This window comes from Argiope bruennichi, chromosome X2 (genome assembly GCF_947563725.1).
Source record: "Argiope bruennichi chromosome X2, qqArgBrue1.1, whole genome shotgun sequence".
Taxonomy (NCBI): domain Eukaryota; kingdom Metazoa; phylum Arthropoda; class Arachnida; order Araneae; family Araneidae; genus Argiope; species Argiope bruennichi.
This window is the reverse complement of record NC_079163.1, coordinates 37,187,609-37,214,365: the sequence shown is the minus strand read 5'-3', so window position 1 is coordinate 37,214,365 and position 26,757 is coordinate 37,187,609. Positions and strand designations below refer to the sequence as shown.

Below are 26,757 nucleotides of genomic sequence, written 5' to 3'. Positions count from 1 at the left end.
TTGATATGTTGTATCCTGGTAAGACCAGTTTTCTACATATTCCATTCCTCATGAATATATCGATGTAAAATTTTAACACCTTGCTTCCGTTCTTATTTTCTACTTCTATTTTAATTAAGTTGGAAAATTGAAACCGATTGTGAAATTTGTTTCGTGTCTGCAGAGTAATGCGAAAGGTTTCATAAAAAAAAAACCTAGTTAATGTCAGAAGTAATCTGAAGAATCTAATTAACCAGGAAGAAAGTAAGAGATTAAAACTTCTCACAACTCATGCATATAATTTGGTAATCATTATTTTAAAATTGTTGCTTACACTTTCCTCAATCCTAAAGGTGCGATTTTAATTATAACTTCATATATAAGTTTTCTACTTTCATTTAGGTCAAAAATTAAATATCAACTTGTCTTAATATTATCTTTTTATGCGCCAAGGCATGCTATTTTACTTCCGATCTTCTGGAAATAAAATACAAAATAGCTTTTGCCACATATAACGCAAGTTCTCCGTATAGATGAGTACTGTTCATTCACGGATTCAGAAACCCTCCTCGCTTTTGCTCATGCGCCAGGATGAGTTTATTTAGTCAGAATAGGGAGGACAGGAAAGATAAAAGGAGCAGATGTTTACATTTAACAATACAATGAACTGATATTATCTGCGGACTTGGGAGACGTGAAAACTGCAGGTAACTTGTAATAATGTCGGAAAAAATACTAATTCACAATAAAAAGCTTTAGAGCCATTTTTATTTACTATAAAGAGCCTAAGCATTAAATTGTGATGAATAAAGGAAAGGTTTCTGTTTTTAAAATTTAGTCATTCGCTTTTTACAAAATAATTTTTTGTGTTAATTCCCTTTTTTTTTGTTATTGAATTTTTTGATAATATTTTGATATTAACAACAGCATATAATCACTGTCACATTTAACGATATAAAATAAAATATTTTTGTGCCACTTCTGAAATCTTTTTGACCACGTGAACTAGGCATATAAGCAATTAATATGCACTTTTGAGTTAAAATAAAATTGTACGTTAAGAAACGACAGTCTCATATATGTGGTAAAAAGCTGAACGAAAATGTATCTTATGGAGCGGAAATCAAGGTCAACAAATTCCAGAAATGCGCTCATCCTTTCGTATCTCACCCCTTAACTAGGTAGAATCGTTCGAAAAGTGGTAGTCGGGATACTGAAACGAACAGTATATGTGGTGGTAAAGCCATTTAAAAAAAGATTGAAGACAGAGATTGAGTAAACTATACCAAGAAATGAAATAAAAATTGAAATACATGAGCCAAAAACTCAGTCTATTGAGTGAATAACTTTTAGGGATTCATTTCTTCACACATCAAATGAATTGTGTCAGTTTAATTTATAAATCCATGAAGTATCTTGTAGAACAACAAAGGATATAATATTAATGCATAAAGTCAGTCACCGTGTAATTAGATGCTAGATGGTATACGTGATGATAATAGTTATGTAATTGTTATATCATGACTTTATGATATGAATATGCAAAACTAGCAGCTGACATATGCTAATGAAATATGTGTAATTTTTCTTAGATAAAAAAGAATAATATGAAGCTAATTTAACCTGTTTATTGCCCCGATTTAACAATGGGATTGGGATTATCTCTCTAATTAGATAATCTCTTATTTGTTATCTCTAAAATAATTGTAAAAGAGAAGGGGTCATCTAATTAGATAGCGAATGTAAATCGCAGGTGAGTCACGCTTCAATTAACCTGTTAATGTGACTGTTTTGGATTGCTAGCTCTCCATATTACAAGACCAGTTTTCATCCACAGGTTTATTACTAACGGTCAGAAAAGCTCATTATACACAACTACTTTTACAACTAATACTTTTGTGGGATTAAACTTCACACGATGCAAAGCAAAAATAATATTAATCTACTGAAGTTCACCTTATTAGTTGCACTTACAAAGAATTTTATTTCATACTAGTTTCATAAGGCTGCATCTCTTTTAACATCACAAAAATGTCGTTGGATTTAATATGTTACTGTTTTAAATTCTGATTACATGTTTGATTTCTGAATTAATGGTTTATATAATAATAAATTAAAATAAACATTATAAATTGTTTTACGATAATATTTTAAATCTATTAAAAACTCTCTAGTCAGCATTTTCTGGGAGCAATTCAATATATATCTGTAGAATTTCTTAGTATTTTAATGCAGTTTTATAATACATTATTCATTAAAAATATTACACTCATAAAAGGTAAAAATAAATAGCATTTCATTTCTCAGGAGATACAAACAGTAAGTGTTTTATTCTTATTCTAATTCTTTAGTTTTTACTGTCTCACATACGAAGTCTAGAGAAAGTGTTATAATCGTCACAAAATTTGAACTCGAAATTTTGACGAATATCGACATTTTAACCCCCCCCCCCCCCGAATTCAAAAACACATTTTTGGAAAATGTCCGTCTGTTTGTTTGTGACAAAGATAACTCAAAAATGCTTTGAGCTAGATGGATGAATTTTGATATATGGTCTTGATAGAATTTGTAGATTTCTAGCAAATTTTATACAAAATCCATACTGTATAAGTCTATCTCTCTGGATGTTAAAATACAAATTAACATTATAACTATAAACCGAAGAAAGCTAGATGGATAAAATTCGGTACACAAATGTAACAAACATATTGTAGCATTTAACGAATTAAAGCCAAATTCAAGAAGGGCTTCAACGTCTGTCGGCCAGTAGTTTCAGAAGCATTTAGTTTAGTTATATTAACGTCTCATTGTAAAGCAACACTAGGGCTATTTTGGGATGGACCTCGTAATTTTGAACCGCGGTCAGATGACGAGGATGACACCTGAGCTGGCACTCCCCTCTCCACACCGCATCACACCAGCGGGAGGACGTTTGGTCTGACGGATTTAACGTGCAACAGACCCTCTTACACGACGGTGCTTTCGGTGGAATCGGGTCACGAACCTGAAACCCTACAGCTCACAAGACCAGACCTTACCACCAGGCCACCGCGGCCTTTTCAGAAGCATGTAACCGCAATAAATCAAAAAACGCAATGACTTAAATATATCAAATACAATATGTGATTTTGTGACTACAATTTCTGTTCTATGTCAAATTTTGGTATCAATCAGCTGGGAGAAATGCATCTAAAATATAAATTCTATATTCGAATGCTATTTGCCGTATGCCATTATCGCCAAGGATAACACGATAAAACCACTAAAAATGCCCCTAATAATGACGTTGGCAAAAAATGGCGTGCCAACGGCATGCACGCCATCTTTTGCCTTACCCAAGGTCCAGAAATTTTCGAGGGGGGTGGGGAATAGTACTAATATTAGAAAGTATGCGAGATAGGTTTAGGAAGACCACTTTTGCTGATTCAAATTCTGTAACTGTAACCAAGTTATTATATGAAATTCAGTAACAGGTGTAATTTAATAAACACTGTTTATCAAGAATTCTCTTTCAGAAAAAATAACATGATGCGTAAAAATGAAAACATTTTTTTATCACAATTTTCTTCAAGAAATAAAATTCTTTTAACCATACATAAATTTATCATTTTATAAGAATCTTAATAACCTAATTCCTTTATATTTAAATCTCATATATATAAAATTTATATTTTAAAATATTTTTAATATTTTAATTTAAATATTTAAATAAATAATATATAAATAATGATATAATTTATAATATTATTTATAATATTATTTTTAATATTATAAGTTATAAGAATAGTTTTCTTTTTCAATATGATTAGCAAAATTTGTAATGACTTTTAATGAAAAAGTTTGTGTTTTAAAAAAACAAAACGATTTTTCAATAATTCAAAGCTAGAGTAAATGAAGATACTATTTTTACTGCAAAGTGGAAGTGAAAGTTATCCATAAAATAATTTTTTTCATGATAAATTTCTAGATAAAATGATACATGCTTTCTATATTTGTTTTCGAATCGTGCAAATATATTTTCAGAAGACGAAGCTGAAACATGTTACGGGCGATTTAGCACCGCCAGTTTCCTCTCTACATTTGCTTATTTTTTAAACTTCGAACTCATCTCAGAGAAACATAAAAAGGTTTGAGAAGTTTGTAGTTAAAAAGATTTCACGCTCTCTTCTAGAGTGTGAAATCTTTTTCAGAATAATTTAGTAAAAAAATTTAGTAAAACACTATAAAATGCAGTGATTCAGTTTGATTTTTCATCAATTTAACTCAAGGATATGTCTCAATTCTTTTAGGATAACATGATGCCCTCCTGTATCGTCCGCTCTAACTGAAACAGAACGGTTAGTAGCTTAACATTTTATTATAATTTTCATTCATAGTTGTGATATAATGATTGTCCTTTGTTATTTAAAATATAATAGTAATTAAGTAAAATTGCTTTGAATGTGTTATTAGTTCACTGTAGTATTTATTGATTCTTTCATTTTTCTACTACTCATGCTGTCTAGGAAGGATAATATATGAAAGGGAGTATATAATATCACTCATATCTTTGCGTTACACTTCAAGTCTTTTGAGATTCCTGTTGCATTGGATATCGTACATAAGCATCTTTTTAGCGATCTCATTATTGCCATTGTAACTTCTTTTGAAGAATTTTAATCCTTGAATTATTTTTATTACTTCAGTACAAACATTCCGAATGAAAAAAAATTCCAATTTTAAAAATTGTTTTTCTTTTGTGAAGTCAATAATATTATTCGCTTTGTCACAGAAATTTGATAAACATAATTTTAGATCGATCTTAAACATTATGGTAATTTGTTACATTATTCGTTTCAAAATAAATTAGATTCACTGTAGATTTCCAATGGCAGTACATTATATGACGACACGTTGTATAGTATACCTCTTGCAGATATTATTGGGCTACGCGTGATTGCGCACTGTTATAAGGTTTTCGGTCATATATACTGTATTCCAGAACGTCTATCAACATTACGAATACGCTTAAAATAGACAGAATCGATCTGCACGATTCGTAAATAAACATAGAAAGCAGTATTATTTTGTCTAGAACAGACAAATCTTGTGGGACAGAATCTAATGAAAAATTGGAGCGTATTTGTAAGGTTGAATGAAAGAATGAAAGAAATATGAATTTAGTAGAGCCTGGGTATCAGTTTAGTTTAATTATATTAACGTCCCAATGGAAAGCAACACTAAGGCTATTTTGGGACGGACCTCGTAATTTTGAAACGCGGTCAGATGGCGAGGACGATACCTGAACTGACACCCCTTCTCTACATCATACCACACCACACCAGTGGGTGGACGTTTGGCCCTGATGGATTTAACGTGCAACAGACCCCCTTACACGACGGTTCTTCGGTGGAATCGGGTCTCGAATATGAAGCCCTACAGCTCACGAGCCGAGACCTTACCATCAAGCCACCGTGGCCCTCTAGGTATCAGAGTTTGTGTATAAAATAGTTTTGCATGTGCTCATACTCCATTCCATTCAAACGAGCACAAACAAAGGTTATTTTTTTTTTTATCTTTGTATACGAAATATACAAAGAAAATGTATTGTATAGAATATGAATTAGAGATTTTGACTAATCTCCACGATCCAGTCCTCCGTGAAAGAGAAAAACATAATTTTGGAATTACGTTGGCTGTTCGTCTGTCTATCAAAGAATGTGATGATTCAAAAATGATTTGAGATAGACGGATGAAAGAAAAATTCTTTACACAAAATTTGCAGATATTTATCAATTTTAGAATAAAACCCATTCAAAAGAAATGTGTCTGCCCGGATACAAGTTAAAACGATAAATGTTAAAGAAAAGATCTGGATGTATGAAATTTGATGCATAGATTTCGCACCTAAAGTGTATTTTGCATCCAATTTGGAACGAAATTCGTCAAGGATAAATCAGAAATGGGGGGGGGGACGTAATTACCAATCGGTATTTTCTGTAACTAACGTACTCTAATTTTGAAATTTATGGGAAAATATCATCGGTGTTTGAATTTCTGAGTTGGAGTTCACGCTACTCATAAATATTATATATCCGCGAATAAAATGATGGTGGAAATTACCTTGTAATTGCAATGTTCTCGTTAAAATAAAATCTCTGATTAAACTGTTTTTCGAATTAATTTAAATAAATTTAATATATATCAAAACCTGATACGATCGAATGTCATAAACGTATTTACTTTGAAGCCTTAAGTATCAAATAATTGCTTATTTTAAAGAAAATTATTTTTCTATAAATTAAGTTGTAATAAACTTTAAAGCTGAATGGTTAGTATTACTCATGAATTGGACCATGTTAAGCTAATGATAATTTTGATTTCATCATTAAAGAATTCTGGATTCCTTTTCCCATTCTTTCAAAATTTGATATAAATGTGTGATTGGTAAACAATAAATCTGCTGGTGAGTTAAACACCCTCTTGTTACGGGGTTGAGAAAATTCAAAGAATGAAGTACATATTTACACCATCTTACAAAGATTCAAAATTAAGAGGTAATTTAAATTATAGTACACATAACTTTAAAACGAATCATTAATGTAATAAATAGAATATGTCTCGATCAATTAATTTTAGATATGAAGATATTTGTATTTCATTCCATTAAAGGCATGGATGTATTGAAACTTACCAATATTTTCTTGAAATAAATATAATATAGTATGCAAAATTATTATTAGAGGATGGCACGCAATAAAAATTTCTAAGAAAACATCAGTTTAAGTTGCTTTTCTGATTTTCGAGACGTAAGAATGCTATAGCAATTTATCTTGTATTTTTTTTTAATTCTGGGAATGGAAGGCAGTAAAAAAATATTCTAACTTAAACATTTCTTTATTGTATATATTGTACCATTTAAGCTGGAAATGAACACTAATAAAAAATAACTTAATAATAACTATATGTTTCCTAGTCTAGCATTCAGAACTAAAATAATGGACCTCCTACAAAATAGGATTTCCTTAAGTATTTATTCAAATATATTTCTTCAATAATTTTAATTTAGAGATTGAGACATGCAAAAGGAAATATAAATTAAATTATTTTGAATGAGACTGTTATAGTTCTAAATTGTGAGATATATTATCATTTCATTTAGATATTTTTCAAATTTGGATGAATTTTAGTGTTATACGTGCATAAGAAAGATCCCGATTTCGCCTTTTAAATTTTATATTCATTTTCGAATAAATGAAAGTGTTGTTCATAGGTTTATAAGAAGCTTGATTCTTATTTATTGGTTGCTAGGTAACATCTAAAGTAATAATATTTTAGTTGAATTTTATTGAAATTATATATTAAGCACCTGTTGGAATATTATTTTAATCAGGAAGTATTTCTCTATCAAAATGCATTTTAAAGCAAAAACCACTGATGAAATATTAACAAATAAGAACATTATAATGGTATTACGATTCTTCGTTGTCATTCGAAATTTAAACGAAACCTCGTTTTTCCGAAGTAAGTATATTTAACCCTTTGCACCCGAATGTCTTCTCTCAATCATTCAAGACGGTGTATCATTTTGACATTTTATTTATTTATTTTTAAAATTTTAATTGTTAAAAATACCTACAGAATGTTAAAAAGATGTAGATTATCTATTTATTTTTTGGTGTAATAAACAGGCCCATGTATTAAGTGAATAATTATGCATCGAATTATCTTTCCGAGTACAAAGGGTTAGTATTACGAACCCATCTTGCAAAATTATAGTAAAGTAGAATCTTTCAGAATCGCTTGAGTATCACATATTGGCAACATATTTGATAACTGTCGCATAGTAATGACAGCATAGTTACTAACAACAACTGTCTCATAGTAATTACATGGTTGAATATTCCTTTATGTTGAAACTGTTCTTAATTATCTCATTCATATTATCCTAATTTTCCCCCCCAAGATAGCTCACTAGATTAAAAGGATACTTCAATTCAGATAGAAAATTAAAATTGGCCCATGAAAAGTCCACCATCTTCAAAAACACAAAAACAGTTTTTTTTTCACATAACGCTTCGTTTTATTTCGTCAAGTGATCTAAATTCACTTTTATACAACGGGGATTGACCTACACCTTGAGGGGTAATCCTGGTTACGAGGATTAATTTCCTTCAGAAAAACCCGAAATGCTGCTACAGCTGACAGTACGTGGGTTGTATCATTCCCCGAACTCGGTTTATTCAAATGATGACCTGAGCCTTTAACTCATTGCTTGGCATAGGAAAAATTGACTAAATCCTCATTCACATAAAGGACTTTGTTTATGATAAAACATAATTATCGTTATTCTTCCATGTCCTATTAATCTGGCAATTTCAGAAGATTTCAGTCGAAACTTAGATATAAAATAGATTAGAAATCTTTACTTACATAATCAAGGAGTCATTTTTAAGTAGAACATAGACAGTTTACTTTAATTAGATGAACGTCCTATTTTGAAGTACACGAAAGTGGAGGAATGGGAGATTCATTAATGAACGGTTGCCGTTATAGAACAAAACTCGTTCTTGTAGTGAATTAGTTTAGTTAGATTACCATCACGATTTTGAAATTCATTAAGAGCCATTGTGGATGAGGCTTCATAATTTTAAACCATATTCAGATGACGACGACAACATCTGAGTCGTCACCTCGTCAGCAATATTCAGCAGCCCAGTGGGAAAAAGCTCTATATCGATTATTTTTAATGTGTACTAAGCCGTAATGATAATGAATCTTTAGAGAAATCGGGTTTCTGTCATATAACGTCCATGTTATGAAGAATTCCATCAAGCATGAAAAAAATGCTCTTAATTATGATTTTTGACCTTGTATGGAATATCAGTGATCCCCAATATAGAAAAATTCTAAAAGTTAACATAGATTTTGAATGAAAGACGAGAAGAGACTTTCATTCAAAATTACATAAGGAGAGTAACATAAGGAATTTGCTCTTAAAACACACCTGTGAAACCTTCTTTGACGCCTTTTACTCTTAAAAAAATTTCTCTTATTTGAAAACAGTCGTTTTGAAAGATTTACCCTAAGGAAAGGCTTTGCTTTTGATCAGGGATAAAATATGCATACGACGAAAACTTTTCACACATTTGCTCTGAATTGTGTACATTTATACTCAAATATGTAAGATTTTGAGCATAAAAATATTTCAAAACTAAAATAGCCTTATATACAATTGTTTTAGATTCTCAAAAAGTTAAAAGTACCCTTTAGTTAAACTATGTTATTTTTTGTTGACTTTAAATCTAAAGTAAACTAATTGCGTCTTTAAAAAAAAATTAAAAATTAACATGAGACCAAAATAATAACGGGTTAGAAATAGTGGATAAATCCTCTAATGAAACAAATGCGATGAATCAATTTGTCAGTTTATTAGAAAGTTCCAACTCACTCCCATCATTATCTATTAAATAACACCGAATTGTGATTCATTCAAGAAAGTCATAATCCAAAACTGAAATTAAAGATGTATAAAAATAATGTTATAATAAATTTCTAACATCAGATTTATGTAGCATTATTAAGATACATTATTTACAGAATGTTGTTAAAAATGTATTGAGTCAGTTGTTGAACAGAAAAAGATGAAGAAAATAAAAAATAAACATCATCTTGGCATTACAGGTTTCAGAAAGGATTTCATAAAGCTTATTGAATGTTATCTATAAAAATACACATATTCTACATAAAAATATTTAATCACCTGTTTAGCGTTCAATATTATGAAATGATACATTGTTTTGTTATCTTGTCATATAGCTTTAGATGAAATGCTGTTCATCAGAGTATTGTTTATTAATAGATTTTTTAGAGAATTTTAGGTCTTTTTTTTACATGCATATATTTTCTAACTTCTAATACTAAGTATTTGTGTTTATAAATATTGATAGTTCTTTTTTCAAATGGTTTTAAAAAGAGCTTTTAAATATAATTCTTTTTCAAACACATTGAAAAACAATCACTGAAGTTTTTCTGCTTTAGAAAAAAACTAAATATTCAAGAAAATGCATTCTGTTTGCAAATCTGTTCAACACTTTGAGTAGAAAATGTAATAAATAATTTCTTTTTTCCTAACGCTTGAACAAACCAGAAAAATTTTATAGATAAGGACAATCAAATTTTAATAATTGCTTAAAACTATGTACCAATGTTAAATATTGCAAATAAATTCTTAAGAATTCAAAATATATCAAATTATCTTTTTTTTTTTTCAACGATCTGTTTAAAAATCTGTGCACATTTTATTTTTCGTTAAAATTATTAATATAATTTCATTAAGTTTTTAAAAAAAACTGATATTAGAGATAATTTCTCCATATTTATATTTATAAAAATAAAGTGATCAAATGCAATTTTCATGCTTAATTTTTTAATTAAAAGTTTGAAAGAAGATCATGATTCTAAAGAGCCATCGAATTTACAGGAACACCATTATGTAAAATAATAATAATACAGCACTGATGGGAAAAAGCAACAATGTCACCTCTAAAAAAAAAGAAAAAAGAAATTTCTTATTCTCTTATAAAAATTAAGCTTCTTTTTATAAGAACCAGAAAACGTTTTTGTGCGGCACGTGCTCGGAACAACCTCGTTTCCAGGAACGTGATCTCGTTTCACAAAATTTGAAGTTATTCTTCGAATTATCAGTTATTTTTAATTATTCCGCAAAAATGATTAAATTCAACTTACACATTTCTTATTCCTGGAATATTGCTGACTTTAGGAAAGGGAAGATATCAACAATTTTTAAGCTACGCCGAACCTATCCTATATCGAATAATAATACATTTACTTTTTAGAAAAAGTGAAAACCTTTAAATGAATATAACAAATATAGGAAAAATAATTTTGAGAAGTTAAAAGTCATCTTATTTTGTAATAAAAAAATAGCTGAAAACATAATAACAATTCTTTAAGATTTTTTTTATTGAAATTCTCCTTCACCAAGAAAATAATTTAATTAGCAAATATCTTTATTAATCAATTAATAAATTTACTGAAAACTTATTTTTAAAAAAAGACCAACACAGTAGAGATCCAAATATGAATCACTGCACAGTTATTATGTTACTAAATGTTACTATGCAATTACTAAAAATTACTGTAACACTTCGGATTAGTTACGGACATTTTTATGAAAGGTATCCAAAAATTTGCGAAGTTCAGTTCAATTCAGTTCCGTTATATTAAGTCCCGTTTTAAAGCAAAATTAGGGTTATTTTAGGACGGACCTTGTAAATTTGAATCGTGGTCAGATGACGAGGACGACACCTGAGCTGGCGATCCTCTCTCCAAAAATTTGCGAACGCTCCTTTTGAGATCGGAAATGAAAATATTCAAACTGTCATTAATTCTTCAAAAAACTATGCTACATTTTTTTAACTTACAGAAAGAATGTGATGTTATTGAAACCAACTCTTCCTTTCACTCTCAAATTATGACGCAATATAATTTGCAGTGATCGAAATTTTTAAAAAAGTGGATAGGTACCGTACATGGAAAAAAAAATTAATGACTAAATTATTCGAACAGAGTTTTTTTTGTTCTGTTTTTCTATAAAATCATTCTATTTTGATATTTTCACACTTTTATTGTAGTTTCTTTCTTGTACTGATATGGTGTAATTTTGAGGAGGCGACATTTTGACAGAATTACGCCACTGTGACCTTTTATAAGGAAAGTTCCTCCCACATAAACTGAGTTTCAAAAGTAAAGGTTGTTGACATATTTCCAAAACACGACGTCAGAGTAGTTTTATATATAATCAACTACAAGAGGAGGATTTCAGTTTGCTTAAATGCCCTGTTTCCGGCTTATTGTTCCAAACATAAAAAACAAGTGTAAATAATACAAAAAACACAATAATTTTCAAGGAGCAAATAAATAAAAAATGGTAAGCGGTTGCAACTTTTGAAATCTTTCAGTGAATCTACCGAATTATGTAAATATGATTACAGTGTTTTTTTTATATATATAATTCAAGCTTAAATCACTGATAGCTGTTATAATTTGAATAAAGATTAAATGAAAATAAAATAAAAACTTCCAGTGCCCAATTGATTCTTAACAGTAGCGTGGCCAAAAGAAGGCAAAGAGGATATAGATACCTCGAACCCCATTCATAGGGGTAGCATGCCTTAGAGAGAAAGTCTTGTTATGTTTAGATACTTTTTTAACCACTTAATCTGTGAACGCATTGATTTATCGCATTTTGACACTTTTGAACAACAATTGAACCTATTAATTAATAAAAATTAAACTTTAATAAAAATTATGTGAAATTCATAAATATATCACTTATGCTGCGGATTGTTATTTGAATCAAAACGACAAAACATTTCTAAAATAAGAACTGTCATATAATTAAATGCATAGGTTGATCTAGGGATTTTGAAACCCTACACAGCGCAGATTAAGAGACCTCATTGTTAATAAATTGTCCAATTCAATTTTCATATTTTAACACATTTATCATTTATTTTAGGTTAATTTTTTTTTTTAATAACAAATACTTTGTAAAAATATATTTATATACTGTCTATTATTATTTAAGGCTGTCGGGTATCCAAGTTTGAACTTAAGGTGACTAAGTTCGTGACGGAATTTTTGAAAAACGTTCAAATATAGTTATATTTTTGAACTTTTGCATAAAAAAGATTGAAGAAACATTTAAGAAACCAAAATTATACCAATTAATTGACAATTTAAAAAAATTCAAAAAAGGGGCTAAAAGAGGCTTTTTTTTGGCTAAAAAGAGGTATAAAGTAAAAATATTTTATTTTAGAAGTATATCAAATAATTTGCCTAAAATTTTGCAGATAGCTTAAGAAATATATTATCTAGTTCCTAAACCAAAAAATAAACTGTATTTTTATCCATTCTTTAAATATTGAGGTTCTATTTATAAATAACACGAAAGGTTCATTTTTTTTTCTCATTTTGAATCTATAAAACAACTATAATATATTTCTAAATGAATAGATTACTTATTCTCTAGTTCATGAACTGCAGAACATATTGAGACATTATTATACCTAGTCTGAACAAAAATTATGCTTTATATTTTAATTATGAGGTTTTTCGTAAGAAAATTCTATTAAAGAATTTGAACCTAACTAATTATACTTATTAATCGGTTATTGATGATATTATCCAAATATTTTATATTTAACTGAATTTGTGCTTTCTTTTAAACACAAATTATTTATTTGGAAATAAAAATAAATAAATAAAGATTTTTGAAAGATTTGCTTGGAGCCCCTCTCAGCCTAGCGGCCTGGGACAGCTGTCTAGTCAGAAATCTGCCACTGACTAGATATTGCAGAAAACATATTAAAGTATTTGAAGTCAAATACGATTACGTAGCCAAAAAAATAATAATACTCAGTTGCCATATATGCAAACTAAGACACTAATGACGACAAGAATGAAAAAAAAAAAAAAAAAAAAAAAACACACATATTATACTCCGGATGTTAATTACCCTCCATTGTTTCTCAGCTGAATCAAAATAACACATCTGCAAAATAGAATGCGCCATTTAATTAAGCAGGAATTTGGATCTCAAGAGGTTAAATCTCATAATTAAATTGTTGTACTTGTTTATCCCATAACTAATTACTTCCAATGTATTGTTTTTCTCAAAAAACCCTGTGCCTGGGGAAGATCCCTGGATCTTCACCCTGCCATCGATCAGCCTCATTCCAGCTGGACGATCTGAAGTCTCAAGGGCAGAGTTCTTGACATCTGTCTTGCGTTGCATCAGTGTCTGCTAAATAAGACTTTCTCATTTGGATCCCTCGAGGCTGTTGGCCTAAGTGGGTCGACGGCCGGCATCATTAGTGGGCTGAGCACTCTCACGGAGGTGGATTAGGGAAGTAAAACACTTTTTCATTTTATGAACACTCTTAAACTAAAACTTCATACAGGTAGGGTTTGCAAGTAGGGTGGAACCATAAATTACAGCTTTCATTCCCTATAATACATCCGAAAGTGTGCAAAATAAAATCGAAGATTAGGTGTAATAGATATCGATGTGGAATCTTCGCTGTTTAAAATTCGAGGAAATATTTTAACTTCTCCATTTATAGAGATTTTAAACGAAAGAGAAATAAAAGCCGATAGAAATTAAATCCATCCTTGGAACATCCCGGGGCACTTACGCGGAATATCATCATAATGACTACCATTTGTAAGAAACATGATTTATTTTATTTCTTTATTTCTTTATTTTTACTTTCTCTTACACGAAGTATAGAGAAAGTATGACAATCGTCAAAAAATTCGAACTCGAGATTTTGACAAATCTCCACGTTTTATGCCTCCCTGAGTTCGAAGCACATATTTTTGGAAAATGTATGTCAGTCTGTCTGTGAACATGACAATTTGAAAACGCTACGCTTATTTACCTTCTTTCAATATATAAATAAAAATATTATGCAATCGAATTTTTTTTTCAGAAAATGAACAAATATGGCACTCAGATACCTCCACCCCCACAAAACTGAGAATACACTTTTAACTTTTTGATACAAAAAGCAAATTTATAGTTAGTTGCATATCCCTTCACTTGGGTTACAGTTTAAAATTTTTTAGATATGGACTCCACCAGTTTTTTTTAAATTTATTTTCTTAGCATAAGTTTTATCCCACTCTTAAGATCTCTTTCAGATATATTTAGATGTTACATCATTCTCATAGATGAGTTTTTCTGCTGAAACCCATAAATTTTGTTATGCATTTAGGTCTGGAGATTGGCGTGGAATGTGTAACTAATGCTTACTGTGGTACAACAAACAAAGCTGACTGTCTTTGTCATATGTTACTATTTTATTAACCACTTGCGGTGGCAAGAGATTCACAGATGCGCGTACTGAAACAATCCATTGTAACTCGCAGCGACTTACAATGGACCTTATATCTTATAGGATTTATATCTCCTAAATGAATTAATTTTCGATCTGAAACTATGCTCCTGTAAACTGTGTTCCGACTAACAATCTAAACTGACAAATTCCTTAACTGTATACTCAGTTTTATGGTATAGTTTACGACAAAGTTACGTGCATCGAATCATTGAACTTTTAGAATTCAAATCTATAGTCTAGTAAAAGTATTAAGAAGTTTAAAACATAAAATATCACTTGAAAGTACTTCAATATCTCAATTGTCTTTTATTTTATTATAGAAATTGAAATAACAATAAATGCCCCAAATAGGATGTGTCATTTAATTAAGAGGTTAAATAAATTCGAAGGGTTACAAGGTTAAGTAATGTTGAAAGAAATGGATCAATTTCAATCAGCGAAAGTGTTTTCTCTTTGACTTTCTTGTATGCTTAAGAAATACGGCGCACTTTCTGTTTAGCTTCGAAGGAAATTATACATGCATTTTGGACCGAACCATTTTGAATGACTGGATCTAAAATTTGTTTCAGGTCTGCAATTTTGATTCCAAAATCTTGTGACAAAATCCATTTGATTAGACAGTGGGGATTCTGAGTTATGTTCACATAAATCGGTCAAACAAATATCTATTTTATCTGCCAGCGGACGTTAAATTAAAACTAACTACTAATCTCAAACTTTGATTTTAAAGATTATTTACTGAAATTCATTCATCTATGTATTACATTTTTCAGTTACTGCCTTCACGATAGAAAAGATAGCAGATAGTCTCTGTTAGTCTGCCTGACAGATTTGGTCATAAATCTTATACACATCAACAATTTAATGAAAAAAATATGGGTAAAATTCAACCTTTCTAGCTTGCTGCATCTTTGTGTGGATAGAAACACAATAATTCAAAGAAAAAAAGGGATAGATTTGCCTTAACCACTTTTGTCCAAATTAAGTAAAAATCAGCAATTTCGGTTTAAAAAATACAAAATTTCATCTGTCTAGATTTATTTGAGTCATCGTTTTCGCAGACAGGCGGTATAATTTCAAAAACGATTCTTCAAGCTCAAGAAGTACTAAGAAAACTTGGAGATTTATCAAAATGTTTTATGTCGAATTTTTTGAAGGTAGCATTATTTTTTCTCTGCATAATTCATAAGCACGAAAGCCATAATAATAACATCACTCTGATATCAAAATGTATGTCAAAAACTACGCTCGGCAAAACAGCTGGAACTATCATCAAAATATGGCACTTTGTGGCAACATACAACAATTTCATGTTTTATGCAGCAATCTGAGAGAAAATGTAACATATGCAAGTTTTTACATCGACAAAATGTTTTGGGAAATTGGACATACAACATACAGCGACGATATTTACGGTGAGTCCCACCTTCCGATGAAATCGCCATTGCATTTTTCTTCTTCCTTCAGCCGTGGAAATTAAAAATACGCTTAGTAGCGCAATATTACAGCGAAACTTGTTTTTGCGCTCATTGCTAGCATCCGAGAGGGGAGAAAGTGCCAGAGGTCCCAAGAACTCGTTAAAGCGAACTTGTTAAATATAGAGGGAGATCAACGTTTGACCTAGAATGGCTCCGTAGAATCCCATGGAATGGTGAATGGCGTGGTTATTTCAAGTGCACTGACCATTTGACACATTTTTCTCTCCCAAACAAAAACTTTTTAGAAGGCGGAACAAAATAGGGCAAGTTCGATGTTATGATATAAAGGAAAATTAACTTTTCCGGACGCTCTAGATCATTTAAAGGAAAAACCAAATTCATGTTTTTTTTTATTTACTGTTTGTAGTGAATGTCTTACGATGACCTTCTTCAATAAAAAAAACACATAAAAAATTGTGTCAGTGAAATCGACGTTGGAAAGTTCGTATATACTAGATGGTTGAAAGTATTGCAGTGAACGACGGAAAGTAAAGGAAAACTTTGCTGAATCATTCATAAAATAAAAAGCAATTAGGTTGGAAAAAGATGAGGAAAACTTCCAAGTTAATGATATTATGCAATAAGATTTTTCAGTAAAATTTACTTTTTATAAACTTCTTGGAATGTAGAAGCTGTCATCTAATTTATTATTCTTTATGGCTTGTATTAAGTTTTAAAAAAAACGACAAAAGAAATTGTTAGACAAGGTGTCGTGAAAAGTCATTTACATCTTTTACAAACTTAAAAGATAAATGAGACACGCATAGAATAAGCCATTTTGTAATAGGAAAGGAATCATTTCATGGATTGGGGTGAGCTACAAGAGCCTCTTTGTCGGGGAATTAAATAAACATTACCGAAACCAAATCTAACTCTTTCTAGGGCCATGGGAAGTATGCTTTCAAGCAAATTCCTTAATCTTTGTATGAAGTTACATAGTGTGGCATAAGTTATGATAAATTTTTCAATAAAGCAGAAACTTAGATGCTCCAGTTCCTTATCTGACACAAAAAGGGCGTGTTTTGATTTGTTTAATTAACCAAATTAATTAAAATAAATTGATCTAATAAGCTAAATGAGTTATTTTTCCTAAGCCAATTTCAATCCGTAAAGTATATTAATATCACATGACTAGAAAAAAAAATGGCTTTTTAAAAGATTCGATTCCGCTGCCAGCACAGATGCAGCTAAAATATGAAATTATTTCCGATGGTGCCTTAAATAATTTGGTTTAGTTAAATTAGATTAATGTCTCATTTTGAAATTTCACAAGATATATTTTGGAACAGTACTGTTAATTTTGAACAGCGATTAGCTGCCACGACTGACACTAGAGGCGTGACCCTTCTCTCTAATCATCATCACAGCACTTGAAGAGAACGCTTAAGAGTCGACAGATTTAGCGTATACCAGGCCCATACATACGGTGGACATATCGTGGAAATTAAGTTTAGAGTCCACGAGCGTCCGACTTGCAAGGCCGCCACGTTTCAGTACCTTAAATATAAGATCAAGTATATTTCAGCATCTTAAACATAACCGAGATATGTAAAAGAAATCTCTTTCGAATAAAATATAACTCTCACAGTCAATGCTGAAAGGCTGCAAGAAGCCGAGGTGTTCTAGTATTAAAATTTTGGCCTTTGGGACAGCAAGTTCCATGTTCTAAATTATTAAATTCCACTAAAGATTCGATGTATGTTGTCATGATCCGGGCTAAATCTGACATCAAGTCTCAATCGCCCTCCCGCTGATGTGGCATGGAAGCATGGAGAGAGAGGTACCACCTTCGTCCTCTGTTCAAGATTACGAGGCGAATTCCAAAATGACCTTAGAGTTTCTTCAAAACCAGACGTAAATACAACTACACCAAAAGGCCAAATATTGTTTAAAAGCTACAGTGTTGACAAGAATTTTCCTTTAACTCTGTTCTTCCCTTCCCAAGTAATAGAATACGCACTCCCCCCCCCCTAGATTTTATAGTTGAGGGAAGTTACCATGTTTCTTTTTTTGAGGAGGGGGGGGGAGGAGTTAAATATTTTCTTCATTCTGATTAATTGCTTCTGAACTTCGTAAGTAATTTTTCAATCAGGAAATGTCGAAAATACACGCCTTGATGTTGATTATTATAATATTAATGCAACAGTCTCTCTGCATAATTAAACGAAGTTTTTTTGGAACCAGTTTTAAAACATCAACTCTTCCCCTTCCATTTAAAAGAAGTCTTGAATAAATTTCATTTTTGCAAATTCACACTTTTTAAAATTCGAGGAACACATTTGTAAACTTACGAGTATTATTTACCTGTAGCAAAATAGATTAGGAAAACCTCCATATCGTTGTTAGAAACTTGTTTTGAAAATTTCTAAAAAAGCTCGAGAGAAAACAATCTATAGAAATGAAAAATAACACCGTACCGTAAACCGCACCGAAAATCTTACTATTTCTACACGAAATGCACCGCATCGATACCATTACAACTTTCACACAATGATTTCCAAAATCCGAAGTTCGGATAAGGTAAACTAATTTCATTTCAAGCAATTCATGTATAAAATCGTCTAAAACTTGTACGAATCAGAATAAGCAACCTTACAAAGAGGCGTGATCAAAAGTTAGTTTCGAGACGTAAAGCTCATAAGTGATATTACATTGTCCCAATGCGGGTCGGCTTCTTTTGCAGAGTCGAAATGCATGTGATTATCAAGATTTAACAACTAGTCAAGAGTAGTAACCAATTAAAAATTGATAAATTTACATTCAAGATAAAAAGGAAATTATATGCGAATCCGTTTGCCATGGAGTAACTTCAAACTTAATATTTTAGGTTAATATAAAGCTAGAATACAATAGTTGAAGTTTGAGTGTTCAAGGGTTTGCCAACATTACTATCGATAGTTTATGCCAAATCCCAATACGACATTCAAATAGCATATCACAATAGTGTTCCTCTTTCGTAGGAAGCTTGTTGCGCTATATTTCATTAAAAATGCAAATGTTGCGAAATCGAATTCTCTCAATTTGATTTTTTAATCGTAAGCAACATACTCTGACAGAGTTTGAACCATTCATATGCTGTTTGGGCTTCCATTTCGAAACCATTGCAACCCGATTCCGAAATAACCATTTATGTCCTTTTTAATGACGATACTTTTGAATCTTGTTAAGAATATAAATCTTTAAATTCAATGGAATTCTTTTACGTGGAAAAGGACTGAAATAATTTAATCGTTGGAGTAATAAATGGAAAAATTCTGCAGAATAACTTAAGGGACTAAAATATTAAACCATTTTATTACTTCTATAAAAAAGTTACAAAGAGGTAAATTCTTGAATATTAATTTTGTTGAACATGTCTCTGGAAGAGAACGGATGTATTAGGCTCCATATTTTAATCACCATGCTATGCATCCTGAAGCAGCTACCTCACTTGTATCTTTATGGACAGAACTGGAATATACCACGCTAGAAACCTTTTCAAAAGTTTCTAGTCCCGACTGCTCTTCATTCTGTTCAACAGTCGGATCTTCTTGCGAATCTTCTGGAGGTAACACTTGCCCATTGTTCTCCGCATCTTGGCCGGCATTTGGACACGAGGGTTGGATTTTGGTAGTCTTGTGACCTGCAATTCGGAACTTTGTTAGCTTTTGACTATCAAGAGTTCTTTCTATATATATATAAAAAAAAAATGAAAATAAAGTTTGAGTAACTTACCAAGACTCTTGATATAATCTAATACACCGTTCAAGAAAAGGAGAAAATGAAGCCCTGAACGGTGGAGGCTATTTACGTTAATCCAGAAGCATAACATACGGATGCTGCCTTTCATTTTGTCCTTAACGTCATGAAAGGGGACTTCACCTGGAATTTATTTTTCGAGTATAAAATAATGATGTTTACATATTTAATAGAGAAAAGACTCAATCTCGTATTGGATCATCCAGAGAAAACTTTTTGCAATGGATGAATGAAATCTTCAGGTTTTAAAAGTAAATTAAAATTCATGAAGACGCTTAATACAACAAAATCTCGATTCTCTTTAGGATTTAGTTAATACTAGATGGCGCCTCATACAGAATCGAAATCCAAAATTTATTCAACTGATTATTAGTTTTCTAAAATATGAAACGTTAGCATTACAAGTATACAGAATTCGGGAATTTCAATATAAAGGGAAGTTAATGGAAATTCGGTTGCTGAATTTCATTTTTAGCAACACGAAACAAGTCAAAAATAAAAAATCCACACATAGGCTTTAAAGTTACCTGGATTAGGTGCAACTGCATAATCATGAAGACATTCGACATTTGCGAGTGATCGTCTTACAAATAGATTGGCTGGAAACCATGCTAAGAACAGTAGCTCGAGGCCAAGTTTAGGTTTATATACTTCTCTCTTCCTCAACTAGAAGATAGAAATAATAATGTAATATTTCCTAGGGAACGCATGCAGTAGGAATGACAGAAGCTTACTGACCTCTGGATTCCAAATCCCGGCAAGGAAGTCGAAAAATGCGTTGAAACTTTTCACTGCAAAAGAAAGCATAAACGATATCAGGAGAAAAAAAAACCCCCCAATAATTTATGGTTTCTCTTTACAGCGAAATGAATGGAGAAGAATTTCATTTATTTAAAAACATCTAGCAAGACATACACAATTAATAGCAGCTCGATTCCCTACTAGCATGTGACAAGTAGCAAGTTAAGGCCGTATTATATATACGGAAAGATGTATCAAAGTTAACTATCATGTAGTAAAGAACTTTTAAGGAAAAACGAAAGGAGCTTTGTACTTAAATAGATAACAAGAGAAGTAAAGAATTTTTTTTTTGGCGGGGGGGTGGGTATCTCATTTTTTAAGACAAAAATCTCCCACCCCCCCTTAAGAAATTTTTAATTGCCTTTTGTGCAGTCTGTAAAGGAGTGGATCTGTGAATGAGAATAAAATTTTATTAGACTGACGATCGAGATTAATCAAAATTTAAAACCTGGGTGCATTATAATCTAAACAATACCGGTTAAAGGGAAATTCAGATACAGAGAACAGCTTGTAGATTCACTGGTTACGATTCCCCGAAAGCTGCACTGAAAACAAGAGGTGCACAGTTGCAAATTAATCTAAGGATGGATTTTAATACAGTAAAGAAAGCAAATCGGCCTCCATGGTTATTTTCAACGTTTCGATAATACGAGATATGCTCCAAGCGAAGCATTCTGCATGCTGTCAAGGACAGTAAAGAAACCAATAAAGGATATACCATTACCTTTTAAAATGCCGTAAACAGTAAAATACCATTCTAAGTTTTAATTAGATAGTTAAGATCGAAAGCTATTAACTTCCGACACAAATACAAGTTTTATACTTATAACTTTGAGTGACTGCGACTTAAATATTCGCAGGGGAAAAAAGAAAAATCAAGCTAGCCATCCTAAAAATATTTTTTTTTAAACATAATATTTGCGCTTGGAAAACTTGCTTTCTAAATATAAACTTTACTCTGAATTGAACACAACACGCTATAAATCTTGTAAAGATAAATAAAATTTAAAAAATCTTACTGAAATCCATGGCCACTATCATGCAAGACGAGGACAGCTTCAGTAATCACAGCTAATAATGAGAGAGAAGTATCACTTCTGTGTTTTTATCTCTACCCTTCTCATGGACCTAAGGTTTTACTAGTTCAACTCATGACGTAAATTAGTCATTTCCAGCACCAATAGAACAGTTACAGTTATACTATCAAAGAAAAAAAAATATTTTAATCGCTATTGGTAAGTGGTTAAGTGGGTGTATGGAATTAATTTCTGTGTCAAAGATACATTCGAATTTCTTTGGAATTTTTTTCTCACTTTCTTTCATTTCTAATTGATGCATAAAAACTTGTAATATAATGTAAGAAATCATCCTTGAAGTGATTAAAATAATCAATGAAATGCGAGTTAATGCTTAAATAAATAAGGAGAAGAAATAGGAAATTGTTCAAACACAATTATTTATATATAATGTCCTCGGATCAACAACTGGAAGTTGTTTCTGGATCGCAGTTAATACTATTATTTACTGATGATTTGTTGCTGTTCAATTTGAATCTTAATCGAAGTGGTGCATAACCTGTCCAAGTTTAGTTTGGTTATATTTACATTCCATCTTGAAGCAACATGAGGGATGGATCTTGGGATGGATTTTGAAATTTTGAATCATGATCAGATCTAATATTAAGCATCAGCATTAAAGTGGTTCAGCGATGACCTGATACTATTCCGACAACAAAATCTCAGGTAAATGAATATCTTACTTGGAGTTTTCGGCTCGGCTCGATGCAGCTTTTTTTAAATATTATCTAATTACATTATCTGAACAATTAAGATGCCGCATAAAAAGCAGTTCGAAGTTAGAACCTTGTCTTCGTCATCTGACCACGGTTCAGAATTATCAACCTCTTTCCTATAGTATTCATATATCTTTAAATTAATAGATGTTAATCCAACATATCAAATCAACCTAGGAAATAAGATTGTCTGCCTGAAGATTAAATATTACAAAATGCATTGATTTTTTCCTTTATAACTTTTTTCTGATTTCTTACGGATTAAATGCCTTGATCGATGAATATATTTAACCACCTCATTCATTTTGTCTTGGACATTTATTGTTACTTTAAACCATATATACAAAATTACGAGGAACAACAGAGTTATTTAAGCATTTCCAAGTAATTCTAATCCAGTAACTTAATAGCTTCTTTGATTCAATTACAGATTTAAATATCAAAAATTTCTATAAATTGATGCAAAAATGTGACTAGTCGTTGTATGAGTGGTCTTGTTATTTGTTACGCTTACATTATGAGAAATGGTTTCTATAAAAGACATTGATGAATCTTATTCTTTTATTGTAATATTAGCAGAAAAAACAACTCTCCAAGACAGAAATTCGCATTATTAATGCAATGCTGTAGCTTCTTATAATTTCAATCACTTTTCGCTTATATGATTCACAAATTTTAAAAAATGCCATTCTATTTAAAGATTTCTTTTCTGGAATAGTATTTTACTCACATTTTCATTTGCTTTCAATTCCTAATACTTATTCTCATCAAACTAGTGAAATCTAAATAGTAGAATATGTACTGAAATATCGGTGAAAGAATTATATTCTATCTGGAAATGTTAGCAAACGTTTGTTTGAATTTTTTAAGGAAATAATATATTCATGAAACTTATCTGTTGTTGGTTTTATTTTTAAGCTTTCTTTGTCTATTTATGATTTATTTATTTTTGCTACCTTTTAAACTAAATTTAATGTCAAAAACTGTTTTCTCTGACAATAAATATGAAAACTGATTTAAAGGCTGCAAGCTTTATTGTAATTTTTATAAGACGCTAACGATACGTTACACTAAAGTATTAAAATTAATTTATAAACCACTCATATTTTCGTTATTTAACTTATTGAGCTCTCAACTTTCAAAATTCGAAAAAAAAAAAAAAAAAATGTAATCCGCAATTTTGTGATTCAACTATGTATCAACATAAACAAACAAAATGAATGGATGTGTTGATAATAGAGGTAATTGATATATTCTATTGCAATATTTAAATCCAGATGATTGTATTATTTTTGGAAATAATTTATATTAATTCAATAGATCACCACTAAGATCAAACTTTTGTAAATAATGAATTAAAGCAACTTAAAAACTGTAATTTATTTAAATCATCTAAAGCGTTGAATTTTATAAGATACTTGATTTAATTTAAGACGACCAGTTTAAAGTATTTTACTACAATTACGGATAACCCGTGACGAAATATTCATTCCAAAACCAACTCCATAATTCTGAAAAATTATTTGAATGTTAACAAAATTTAAATGACAGTGGTTAATAAGCATGCAGTTTCTTTTATTTCTGTTTTTGTTGACCAGCTTTTTCAGTTTTTCTGGTATCGCTATTTTTCTTTTCCATCTGATAGTTTAAATTTCAAAAACTAAGTTAAAATTACCCGAAGTTTTAAAATGAGCTAATGTTTCATCCTTTTCTCAAAAGAGGGCGCCACGTCTAGTTACAGTGTTGATAAGATCAAGGTTGTTTCTACAGATATTAAAAAATTATAATCCATTCTTAATATTTTAAATTTTAATTATTTTATGCAATACAGTAGGATATGTTTAATAAAAATGAAGCTGTTAGAGTTAAAAATAAAGTTTCATCCCAAATATCATTATATTGCTAATTAGGAAAATTAAGAACTGCTGAATAGATGGAATATAATATGTAAAACATTTAAAATAATCTACAAATGAATATTTTCCTTGTTTTATAAAGGAAGAAAACTTGACACATTGTTTTTTTATCGGTATAATACAATTAAATGCAGGTGAGAGAAATTTTAGAAATGTTTACGATTAATTTCCTTCACTCATTTCCTCAGCTTTATTTTGTTTTTACATGGAGACAGGATTTCTTATTCATGAGAATTTCGTAATTATTCAATAAATTATTTATATGATTAAAGGATCTACACTAATTTTTTTCTTTTTGATTATTTAAAAATGTTTCGCGTTTCCCGACTACTTACGCTGATCGCTTAAAGGGTGCAGAATTTTTGTTATTAACTTATGAAAATAGACAGTTTCTGAAGGGTCGTACTTTCACTAATGTTTTTATCTCTTCGCTATCAACACTTGCTTTATCGTGTATGTTTGGTGTCAGTGTAAGCAAGGAGAAAATAAAAGTGCATTTTTCACCACTTAATGTTTCATTACTATACAAAGGCAAGAGTGCTTTTCAAGATGCGAAAAATATATGCGCTGTTTCCGATGTTGTAAGCGAACGCAAAGTACGTAAATGATTTGAGGAACTTAGACGAAGCGAATTTTACTTTTAATATCAGAAAAGTCTCAGTAGATAATGCATGGGTGAGGATGACAAAATTTAGACGCTGAATTGACCGTTTCCGAGCATTCAATGTGACCTCGTCTTCGGTAGTTTTTTTAGATGTGCGAGATTCTTCCTACTCCAGATTAAAGGAAAACTTCAAATGAATCACACATATGATTCATTACTCAAATATAAAGAAAACGATTCTTCTTTTAAACAGATGATAATAGGTGATGACAAAGGGGATCATTCGCAACAATGATGAGCGAAAACTGTTGTAGAATTATTCGAGTGAATAATCTTCAACCACCCCAAAGGCCAATACCCATTCTCAATAATTTATGCTTTGTTAGTGGTGGGATTGGAAGATCATTATCTATTATAATCTGTTGCCACCTAATCAAACATTTAATTAGGTAAATATAGTAACCAGCAGACAATTTGAAACCAAGTCAATATTTAGAAGCCTCCAGAATTTGTTAGTCATAAAGGAGTAGTCTTTCACGAGGTAACGTTTGACAACGTGAGTTTGGATCACCCACTTTAAAGCCATTTATCCCCTACTTCATATTTTTCCGTTCTTTCTCTGAATTTTTCTCTTCTTTGAAAAATTCGCTAAAGGAAAAAAAGAATTTTGAATTCTCTGGAAGATTGCAAATAGTACCTTGCAGAATTTGGTAACGATAAACTAGGGATATTTCATGAGAGTGCATTAATTAAACTTCGCATAGAATGGCAAGTCATTATCCAATAAAAGTTTCATATACTATTGAATAAATCTCATCGTTAGTAATAAAAAATCTTTTCTCAATTTATCCCAAAAATTGGCGGAAACTTTCTGAATAACCCATGTTTATATAAGTATAATTTAAAGTTATTCTTATTGATGGGAATTTACTTGAGAAATTTTCCAATGCATATTGGTCTCGACTTCGGAATCGGAGGGTTTCAAATTCGAGACCCGAATCCACCGAAGAACCGTCGCTTAAGCGGGTCTGGTGCACGCTAAATTTGTCGGGGCTAAACGTCCTCCGCTGGTGTGATGCGGAAGTTTAGAGATGGGGGCAGTTCAAGTGTCATCCGCGTCATCTGACAGGGGTTCGCTTTTACGAGATCCGTCCCAAAATAGTCCTAGTGTTGCTTTAAAATGGTACGTTAATAAAACTAAACTAAAGCTTCCAATGCATATTAAATGAATGATTTGAAAATAATTATTTGTTGAATCAATATTAAATTTTTATAATATTTCCATAAAAATCACAAAAATTGAATTTTTCTGATGACCAGAGAGACTTGAAATATATTTCAGTCAATGACCTGCTGTACACATGAACCTGGTGCACGTGAAATTTATCATCGGGACTCAAACGTTCTCACGTTGGTGTGATGATTCATATGCCGATTTATTTTACTAGAGTGATAAATTACAAGCTTTATTTTAAAATAATTTTCGTGTAATTTTACAGGACGCTAATCCAATGAAAAATACCTCCCGTGACGTCTCCACATT

General features: G+C 30.9%; 1 protein-coding gene across 1 annotated transcript; it reads right to left on the bottom strand.

Annotated features, from left to right (window-relative positions):
* Positions 1-19,638: 19,638 nt before the first annotated feature.
* On the bottom strand, positions 19,639-22,028 carry LOC129960757 (uncharacterized). Its single transcript, XM_056074369.1, has 5 exons — positions 21,922-22,028; positions 20,840-20,892; positions 20,629-20,767; positions 20,078-20,224; positions 19,639-19,985 (listed from the first exon to the last, which is right to left on the bottom strand). The coding sequence occupies exons 1-5, from the start codon at positions 21,941-21,943 to the stop codon at positions 19,759-19,761; spliced, it is 588 nt and encodes a 195-aa protein (XP_055930344.1). The 5' UTR covers positions 21,944-22,028; the 3' UTR covers positions 19,639-19,758.
* Between the last annotated feature and the right edge of the window lie 4,729 nt (positions 22,029-26,757).

Excerpts from the sequence above, each read along its gene's own strand:
- LOC129960757 (XM_056074369.1), bottom strand. The coding sequence starts at position 21,943 with ATGATAGTGGCCATGGATTTCA. Across the intron at positions 20,893-21,921 it reads GATAGTGGCCATGGATTTCA|TGAAAAGTTTCAACGCATTT; the intron begins GTAAGATTTTTT and ends TTTCTTTTGCAG. Across the intron at positions 20,768-20,839 it reads CCGGGATTTGGAATCCAGAG|TTGAGGAAGAGAGAAGTATA; the intron begins GTCAGTAAGCTT and ends TCTATCTTCTAG.